The 10,217-nt window shown below is 44.2% G+C and overlaps 1 protein-coding gene across 2 annotated transcripts; it reads right to left on the reverse strand.

Annotated features, from left to right (window-relative positions):
* Positions 1 to 382: 382 nt before the first annotated feature.
* CHAMP1 (chromosome alignment maintaining phosphoprotein 1) lies at positions 383 to 9,363 on the reverse strand. 2 transcript variants are annotated; one of them, XM_032611627.1, is made up of 3 exons: positions 9,224 to 9,363; positions 6,417 to 6,536; positions 383 to 3,911 (listed from the first exon to the last, which is right to left on the reverse strand). In XM_032611627.1, exon 3 carries the CDS (start codon positions 3,871 to 3,873, stop codon positions 1,393 to 1,395), a length of 2,481 nt encoding a protein of 826 aa, XP_032467518.1. In that variant the 5' UTR covers positions 3,874 to 3,911; positions 6,417 to 6,536; positions 9,224 to 9,363; the 3' UTR covers positions 383 to 1,392. The 2 variants fall into 2 exon arrangements, with proteins under 2 accessions (XP_032467518.1, XP_032467519.1); XM_032611628.1 differs by lacking the exon at positions 6,417 to 6,536.
* Positions 9,364 to 10,217: the final 854 nt, after the last annotated feature.

Genomic DNA, 10,217 nt, shown 5'->3' on the forward strand with positions numbered 1-10,217 from the left:
ATCAGAAATATCAGAAAACGATTTCCAGAAAGTTCCAAAAAGCAAAACTTGAACTTGCTGGCGACTATTTATATAGCATTTACATTGTATCAGGCGCTATGAGTAATCTGGAGATGATTTAAAGCATATGGGAGGACATGCGTAGGTTATATGCAATCTGCAGGGGGTCCTGGAACTGACTCCCTGTGGACACCAAGGGATGACTGTACAGTGTTTCCCTTAACCTACCTGACCACAGAACTCTGAGAAAACCGAGCTTAGAAAATGCTGCTCCAGGTATGAAAATTAGTATGCTAAAAACAAGTGGAAATAGGAAAGAATAATGGAATTTGGTATCATACAATGAAAGTTACACAAAAGAAAACACACATGAATATGTTGCTAACATGAAAGCCTTTGTTTTTAATTTGATTGATACACATTTGACAAAATATTTTAGAATAAAATAATCCATTAACAGGCACAAGGTATTTACAGTAACAACTGTGAAAAACACAAAACTGATGTACTCTTAAACAGTAACGTCTATTTATAAAATTTTTTGTTGTGAATCGGGAAGACTTTCATTTCTGCTCCTTACCCTGGTCTGAAGCCCCGACAGATGGTGCGGAAGGCCCAGGAGTAGGAGGTGCAACCCTGACACATTTGGCAAATAAGGATCATCTGTTGGTTTGAGCTCACGGGGAAGTGAAGGGCCAGATCTTGGGGTAAGGTCCAGAATGGAAGACTCCAAAGGAAACAACTAAAGACAAGGCCTAAAATCGCACTCATGTTTCTCAGTTTCCTACAGGAGAAGGCTGCAAACTATTTTTTAAACGGACTCAATTTCCCCTCTTTTAGCAGAAAATCAGCAACCCTGAGACTCCAATCTTCCATAATATAAAAGTTAATAAACACCTAGAAGGGGTTCAAGATTTATAAATAACTTTATATGACCAAATAGAAACTTTAAAATAATTTTTATGATGTGAAAATACTTGAGAACAAAATTTCTCAAAATTTTCATGCCTAATTCTTAAACATTCTAACGAATAATTTCCAATGTCTGAAATTAGTTGCACAAAAAGATACACTTTAACTAGATGTTTTAAATTGAGTACAACTTGCTCTTGATTGTTAAATGGAATGCCTACCTCTTCATATTATTCAAATATACTGAAATTAATTTCACCCATCTGGAATATACAATATGAATTTACTGACTTACACGACAACCACATAAACAAAGATCAAGAAAAAAATAACCAAACGCTTATGCTTTGTAACACTACTGAGACACAGTACACCATACATGTCAACATCTACTGATCCAACTAGGCTATTTAACTATACTTTCAACAATGGGTTCAATAGACAACTCTGTAGAGCAAATATCCACACTGTATTTAAAAATCAAATTTGCTGCTCCTCCAGTGGAGGTTCCAGGGCTTCCATTAGCTTTTTATTTGCCTCTTCATTATGCCGGCTTTGACAATGAGTTAAATGTTTCTTAAAGCCTCTCGGAAAATTTGACTCAAAATTACAACGTGGACATTTAAGTAAACTTTGCCCATGAGCTGCTACATGATTTTTAAGGAGAGATTCCAAAAGGAAAGCCTTTCCACAAATTGTGCATTTGTAGGGACTGTGGACATTATGCTTGTTAACCAAATGATGCAAAACAGCACCTTTTTTCATAGCACGACAGCAACAGATTTTGCAGTAATACTTTCCTTTTCCACGCTTCATGTATTTTGCAATCTCTTCTTCAGAGATAAAAGCCTCTTTTTCTTCGGTAAACTGCAGTACATTCTTGGGCTGCTCTGGACTAGTCATGTCTATTTTGTTCTCTTTACTGAAATCAATCGATTCCACGTCAACCTGCTCTTGATCACTGCTCGACTCCTGGCCCTTACTATCTATCGCATCCAGATCTGCTTTTATGTACTCACTGCTACTAAGCTCAGCATCCGAGTTCTCTTGGTTGTCTTTCTTGAGCTTCTTTGAGGAAGGAAATAAAGTGTCTTCTAAGAGTTTCTTAGGTGTAGCTAGTAGTTCTTCCTGAACCAAAACATCACACTTTTGATCGTCTATGGCACCTGCCTGTAGTTCATCACCAAGCTCAACTGCCTTCTGAGATTCTGAGAAGACAGCAGCTTTGGGAAGTTCGGGGAAAAGGGCATGTTTCCGGGCCTCTGGAAAGAGAGCACGTTTTCGTGGTTCAGGAGAAGCACGAGAGGCTGTTTTGGTAGGCTCGGAAAACAGGGCAGGTTTTCTAGGCTCAGTATCAATAGAGAGAACAGGCTTCCAGATATCAGAGGAAGCTTTAGGGGACTCAGATGGCCCAGAAGGACCTGGTTTCCGGGTCTCAGGGAAGACAGGTTTCTGAGGTTCAATAAAAAAGGAAGACTTCCAGAGATCAGGGGAACCACCACGGGAACTTTTCTGGGACTCAGAAAAATCAAGTGAAGCAGGAGAAGTTTTCCGCTGATCAGGGGAAAGCTTCCAAAGCTCTGGAGACCCTGAGGGTTTTCTGAGCTCTGGAGATCCCGCTGGACTACGGATCTCTGGGGACAGTGATGGGCCTGGTTTGCGAAGCTCAGGAGACAAGGGACGTCCTGATTTACGGAGCTCAGGAGACACTGGAGGAACTGTCTTCCAATGTTCAGGTGACAAGGTGGGCGCTGTCTTTCGGAGTTCTGGTGGGCCAGACTTCCATGACTCAGGAGATGCGGGGGGAGATTTCCAGGAACCAGGTGAGACTGATGAAGACTTCCAGGACGCAGGGGACATGGATGGAGTTGGTTTCCAAGGTCCAGGTGATATGGAAGGAATTGGTTTCCAAGGTCCAGGAGACACAGATGGAGCAGGTTTAGCTGGCTTCCAAGGTCCTGATGATGCTGACGGACTGGACTTCCAAGACCTGGGGGACCCAGGTGGCCCTGGCTTCCAAGAACCAGGTGACACAGCTGGGGCTGGTCTCCGAGGCTCTGGGGACACAGCAGGGAATGGCTTCCAAGGTTCAGGAGACTCCGATGGGGACAGCTTCCTTGGCTCAGGGGAGACAGTCCGGACCGGCTTCCGAGACTCTGGAGACGCTGTTGGGGATGGTCCCCAAGGTTCAGGGGAGGCAGCCAGAACTGGTGACTCTGGAGATGAGGCTGAAGGTGGCCCCAATGTTTCTGGGAAATGAGAGTGTTTCTGGGGTTTGGGATTAGTAAGAGTTGCCTTTACTGGCTCAGGAGATACGGGAGCAAGTTTCTGTGGTTCTGGAGAAGGAACAGGGACTGGTTTCTGAGATTCAGAAACAAGAGGGACTGGTTTTGGAAGTTCAGGAGAAGAAACAGGGGCAGGTTTCGGAGGCTCGGGAGAAGGAAGAGAAGGTGTCTGTGGCTCAGGAGAAACAACAGGGCCAGGTTTCTGAGAGTCCAGGGAAGTAAGAGGAGTAGGTTTTGGTGATTCTGGAGACATAACTGGGCCAAATTTCTGTGTTTCTATGGAAAGGGCAGGTATAGGTTTCAGGAGTTCTGCTGAATTAGAGGCCATTTTCTGGTGTTCAGGAACAGAAGGGCTTTTCACAGGATCTGCTTCTTTGTTTAACTGATTTTTTGGTTTCTCATTCCATTTCTCTGGGGCTGAATGTTTGGATGTGATGTGATAGTATACATTAGAGTACATCTTGCTGGTGAAAAAGCATTTATGGCAGTGAAATAGCTTTGCACTTTTCTGGTAAAATATCATTTTACCTAACCCACCAGCATCCATTTCATCACAAAATTCTGGATGGATGGTACCCATGTGGATTTGTACATTTTCATAATCCGTGCCTCTGAAATTGCAGTGGTCACACTCCAAACGTGCCGATGGCTTACGAAGTTCCTGGAATACTTCCATTTTTCTAACATACACGACTATATTCTTTAAAAACAGTGCTGCAATAAAGCAGAAATAAATGATTTTCAGAGAACATTTTTGAATAAAATGCTGTTTCTAGTCCATTCTATACTTGCATAAGTCTAGAATGGCACATGTATTTATTAGATAATATCTCTATAAAGATTTTGAAGAGATGGGAAAAATAATAATTTTAAACTGAGTCCCAGGAACTCTGCTATTTTTACATACATCATCTCATTTAACACTCCTAACAATATGACTCAAATATTACTTTCCTTTACAGATGAAGAAATTAATGTTCAAAGAAATGACTTACCCAGGTTACAGGACTATCAGGGACCCAAGCTTCACTCCAGAATTATCTATTGCATGTGCCTTACACTTTGACTCTAAAACCACGAATCAATAAGCTGTCAGTACGCAAAGCTGAGTAAATATCAAAGCTAAAGCTAGGCTATTAAGGCAGAGCAAGAAACTTTAGGTCCATTTCAGAAAGCACTTGTTAAACTAAATCTAACATGAAAAGACAGCTTTAAAAAAAAGTCAACATATCTTGTAATGTTTTATACATCCTAATATACTTTATCCATTCATTTAATAAATTAATTATTTTGTGCCCCATGCTTTTCCAGGCGCTTGGGTTTAAAGGCGTGTCTTGCAATATGGTGCTTATATCAATTGGGGAGGTAAGAATGTGGAGGGCAGCACAGGAGGGCACTCAAGCAGAGATCCTGAATGATGCGATGAAGTGTGCCACAGACGGCAATTCAGATGGAGGACACACTTGAGGCAACTTGCTTGCCAGAAAACAAGACTTTTAAACTTTTAAGCTAGCCTTATTAAGGTGGTAAAAGTAACAGAAGCTCACAGTTAAAAACATACTCATTCACGCAGTACAAGGTACTCACATAGTATCACTCCCCAGGGGTAGCCACTGTACTTATGTGTCACCAAAGAGAATGTCTATGTTTACACATTCTACACAAATGAGATATTAAGCATATTTTTATGCAACGAGCTCTCATTTAAGGAAGAGAAGGTGTCTGTGGCTCAGGAGAAACAACAGGACCAGACTCCAGGGAAGTGAGAGGTACATGTTTTGGTGATTCTGGAAACAACTGGGCCAGGTTTCTGTGTTTCTATATAAGGGCAGATACAGGTTTCAGGAATTCTGTTGAATTAGAAGGCATTTTCTAGGATATTTTTACATACAGAGTAAGCACTGAATTTCCTTTGAATGTGAGAGTATTTCTGAAAGGGAAATTCCTAGAAATGGATTACCTGGTTCAAAGGCTATTTGCAATTGAAATTGACATTTTACCAAACTCTCAAAAAGTTGTTGTACTATTACACACCAACCAAGAGTGTTGATGTGAAGACTAATTCCCCAGCTCCCTCAGCATCAGAGTATCATTAAACTTCGAATCCTTTCTACTTCTTAGGTGAAAACTGATATCTCACTAGTGTTTTAATGTAGTTTAATGACAAAGACTGAATATTTCCCCTTGTTTATTAGCCACGTGTATTTCTTTTTTTTTTTTTTTTTTCCGGTACACGGGCCTCTCACTGCTGTGGCCTCTCCTGTTGCAGAGCACAGGCTCTGGATACGCAGGCTCAACGGCCATGGCTCACGGGCCCAGCCGCTCTGCGGCATGTGGGATCTTCCCAGACCAGGGCACGAACCCATGTCCCCTGCGTTGGCAGGCGGACTCTCAACCACTGTGCCACCAGGGAAGCCCAGCCATGTGTATTTCTTTTTCTAGGATGTGCTTTGCCCATTTTTCCTAATTATTTGTAAATAGTCTTTGTATGTGAAAGAAGTCAGTCCTTTTATGGAAACTATCTTCTCACTTTATTATTTGTCTCGACTTTACGATTTTTTTTTTTTGCTACATACAATTGGTTTACATAAAAATTAAAAACTTAAAAGTGCTTCCCTTATGACTGTTTTAAGTTATGCCTTCCATTCCATTATTTTTTAATCACTCAATATTTTCCCTATGACAATTTCATTCTTTTCTTACATTTGTATCTTTAATCCTCTGTGATCCAGCCTATATTTGACCCCCAATGGATAGTTCAGTCATCTCAACATTGATTACACATGTAACCAATGACATGTAATGTTCTATTTAGCAATTACTAAGTTTTGTGTATGATGCTATTCTGGGCTCTATTCTATTCCCCACCAGCTCCATCTGGTATGCTCTTCTTAGCATGGGTATCCAACAACTGCTAAAACAGATTCTGTAACTAACGTATTTAGCACACGTTCATGCATCATTATATATATGGGTGTGTATGCTTTTATAGTTTTCCCTCAAGAACTCCAAGCACTTTTCAAAAACATACTCATCATAAAATATTCTCTTAAACGTTAGAAAGAAATGTTAAAAGCACACAACAATACATGCAAAGCAATGCTGGTACAATACTGTTATTAAATATTGTATATTTAATTTACAATATAAATCCAGGACAAGTACTTTTAGAATGGGGAAGAAATACAGACCAACATGCTTTTCCCCTAGTAGACTTACCAACTGTCTTACTAGAAGTCTTAAAAGTGGCCTTCAAAGGGTAGGCAAGTCTACATGGCTTTTCGACTAAACCACAGAAGACAGTGTGTAGTACACGAAGGACAAGATGAGCAGCTGGACCTGAGAAACACAAGGGAAGGGGAATCCAGATTACTTCTCTGTGAAAATTTGTGCCCTCTGTAACAGAATTCTGCCGATTTCCCTCACTACCCTGCCCCTTCCAATAGCAAGAGGGGTCCAATCCAAGGCCTGGACACTAACTTTAATGAAACGACACCAAAGACTATAGTAGATACTATCCACGACGCCATCCTTGTTGAATTTTATTTTAATGATCCTCTATGGAATTAATGCCTGACCCTCACCCAACCAAACCCTTCTCAAACCCATCATTTAACTTCAGCTAACATGACAAGCACTCAGAAGACTCCTGCCGTGACTACAGGCTATTCTGTCAATTAGAACTTCTTATAGTTGAGGAAACTCAAACCCAGACATTAATAACTTGCTCAAGGTTAGGCAGTCTGCGTCTGATGAAGGACCATAGCAGACCATGTTCTGCTATCTATCCAGGTTCTTCCTCAAATATCTTGACCAACCTAATACACTGGAATTTAGTAAGATCCTGAAAAGCCAGTAAATGGGCCCAAATCAGACAGATGAAATTTATCAAACATTTAGAATCCAAATATCAATTACAAAACATAGGACTATAGTGAACTGCACTGGGCAGAGTATCCCAGTGGATCACTGTCTCCAGCTCTGGGCAGGAAGGACACTTTAAGATCTCGAGTCCAAACAGTGGGAAGATGCAAAAGAAAGCAAACAGAATGGTAGGAAGTCTTTAAAAACATGTCATTTGTGAGCACCGACACTTAACTTCAAAAGAGGAAGAATTATGGATAATACACAAGCTGTCCAAAAACAAGCGGAAGCCAGCAGGAAAAGAGATTTCAGCTCAACATAAAGTTTTCCAAGCACTCAATCATGGAGTAGAGTGAGCTGCGCTATCAGGCAGGAGCCCTCCATAACTGGGAGTCAATGATTAGTACAGGACCAGAAGGGTCCTCAGAGGACTTAAGTCCAACCGCATCATTTTATAATTGAGAAAAGTGATGCTGAGGGAGAGAAGTGACTTGTTAAAGATCACAACAGTTAGGTCAAAGAAAGCAACAGAAGACCCTGATTTCCTCACTCTGGATCTCTGCTGTAACAATAATGATGTCTTCCCCATGGGGATGTTGCAGAATTGAGTTCAGAATTCAGCTGCTGGGTAGAGGCTAGAAACTGAGATTACTTCCAGCTTCCAGATTATAGCATTTTTCCCCCCTAAGTTTCAGAGTTCCTTAGCCTAATTATGAAAGTAACTCTACATTGTGCAGGTTAATAAAAATCTCTCATCCTACATTTCACCTCTACAGACCACATATTGTGTCTAAAAAACATAAGTTTTAATCACGAGTGTTTTGCCAGTCCACCATCCTGTATTTTTCAGAGAAGTTCTACCATATGGTATCACGCCTATTTCCATTTCCCATCCAGTTTCTTTCGTAACATCTAGCACCGTTGGTCTTTTAAAACATTTTGACGCACAGCTCTCCCATGTACCTCAATATGCAGAGCACGTCTATAGCTAATTTGCTCTATTAATATATACACAGTAGCACGGCTCTTCATCCTTGCTGATTTTTTAAAAATTATTAAACTTTAGAGACGTTTTAGGTTTAAAGAAAAACTGAACGGAAAGTTCTCTGCTCTCATATACCTCCTTTCCTCCCCTGCACATCCTCTGTCATATTACTAACACCCTATATTAGTGCGGTAGATTTGTTACAACCGATAAACAAATAACATGTTACTGTTACTAAAGCAGAAACTCTATACCCGTTCAACAATACCCTCTTTGAGTCAAATCATACAACACTTGCTCTTTTGTGTCTGGCTTATTTCACTTAGCACGTCTAAACTGAATCATGTATCATAATTTTATTCTTTTTTAAGGATAAGCAGCATTCCAACTTTTTCCCGTTCACCTGCTGATGGTCATTTAGAGTCACCGCCTTTTGGCTGCTTCGAAGAAGGCTGCTCTGAACACTGGTGTCCAAGTACCTGGGTCCCTGCTTTCAATTCTTTGGAGTTCACACCTAGGAGGGGAAGTGCTGGACCATGGGCAACTCCATGTTGACACTTTTGAGGAACCACTGAACCATTTTTCCACAGCTGATGGCCGCTCCATTTTAATTCCCAGCCACCAGTGCAGGAGTGTTCCAATTTCTCCACGTCCAAACCAACACTCTGGGTGTGAAGCGGCATCTCGTTCTGGATTCCCTTTCCGTAACTCTGCCGGCTAAGAGCATCCTTTGATGTGCTGCCTGGCGATCTGCACATCTTCCCGGGAGAGACCCCCACTCAAGCCCTCTGCCCAATTTTACACAGCTTTTTGTTGCTGGGTTATCAGATGCACACCACATTTCTCCCCCTCCGTGGGTTACCCCGTCGACTTCTGAACAGCACTGATGACAAAGCCCACGCAGCCGAGGGCGGCAGAGAAAACTGCCTCCAGGACCGGACCCTCGCGGGGCCGGGTCCCGCCTTCCCAGCGCGGTTTTAAACAAAACATTTCGTGCCTCCACGGGATGACGCAGGGCCTCCCACCCCTAGTGCCGGCAGCCTTACCCCGCCCGCGGCTCTGGGGGGAGGGGTCCTTCCGCCGGCGCCAGCGGCCGGGCCCCTCCTCGGCGGCCGCCCCAGGCTTCCTCGGGACTGCGGCCTAGACGACGCCCCTCCCTGCCCGCCCCGCTTCTCACCGGTGGGCCGCGGGCGGCGTCCAGGCGGGGAAGGACTGCGGGAGGCCGGGCTCGCGGTCCGAGGTGGCTCCGCGAGGCCCTGCGGCGCGGCGGCCTCCCGAATGGCGACGAGGCGCAGGCGCGAGCTCCGGGCGCGCGAACGTGTGCGCGGCCACAGAATGGGCCGGAGGGGGCTGACGGGAAGCGAGTTTGGCGCCGCGCGCCCTCCCGCGAAGACCAATCAGATCGCTGGTCGCGGAGCGCCGCTTTGTGGAGAGAGCGCTGGTCTGTTGAGCGGCCCGCCCCGCCCCCGGAAGTGACGCGTGCTCCCACTCCGCCCCCCGGACGCGCCCGCCCCGGCTCCGCCCCAGAAGTTACAGTGAGCAGGCGGGCTTCAGGGACTGTCTCTGCTGCGGTGGACGGTGAGGGCAGGCAGGGTGGCCGTACCTGTACTTCCCGCCGGGTCGCGGGTCCGAGCCGCGGCCTGGGACCACCCGGCCGCTCTGAGTTTGGGATTTGTTTCTGTCTTTGGCCGGGTTCTTTAAAGTTAACAGCTCCGGAGCACTTAAGTGCCCCGCCGAGACGGTGCTGCGTAGGGAGGAAAACGGCTGGCCGCCAGGTTCCCTGTGGGAGCCAACGGCATCCACTACCTCACTTGCAGGCACCTCTGGTCTATGCCTATGTTTTTTGTTTTATGCTCACTTTCACGCCAAATTTAAAACCTTGCATTCTTTTAATTCCTGGAAATAGTCTAACTTTAAATAGTAACTGGGGTGCTTTCTAGGAAATTTTCAGGTTTTTGCAGCAAAATGATCCATACTTTTGACTGGTTTTAATTTAGTTATTTAATTTTGGCTGTGTTGGGTCTTTGTTGCTGCGCGCGGGCTTTCTCTAGTTGGGGCGAGCGGGCTTCTCATTGCGTTGGCTTCTCTTGTTGCGGAGCATGGGCTCTAAGGTGCAGGCTCAGTCGTTGTGGCGCACGGGCTTAGTTGCTCCGCGGCATGTGGGATCTTCC

This window comes from Phocoena sinus, chromosome 18, assembly GCF_008692025.1.
Source record: "Phocoena sinus isolate mPhoSin1 chromosome 18, mPhoSin1.pri, whole genome shotgun sequence".
Lineage (NCBI taxonomy): Eukaryota > Metazoa > Chordata > Mammalia > Artiodactyla > Phocoenidae > Phocoena > Phocoena sinus.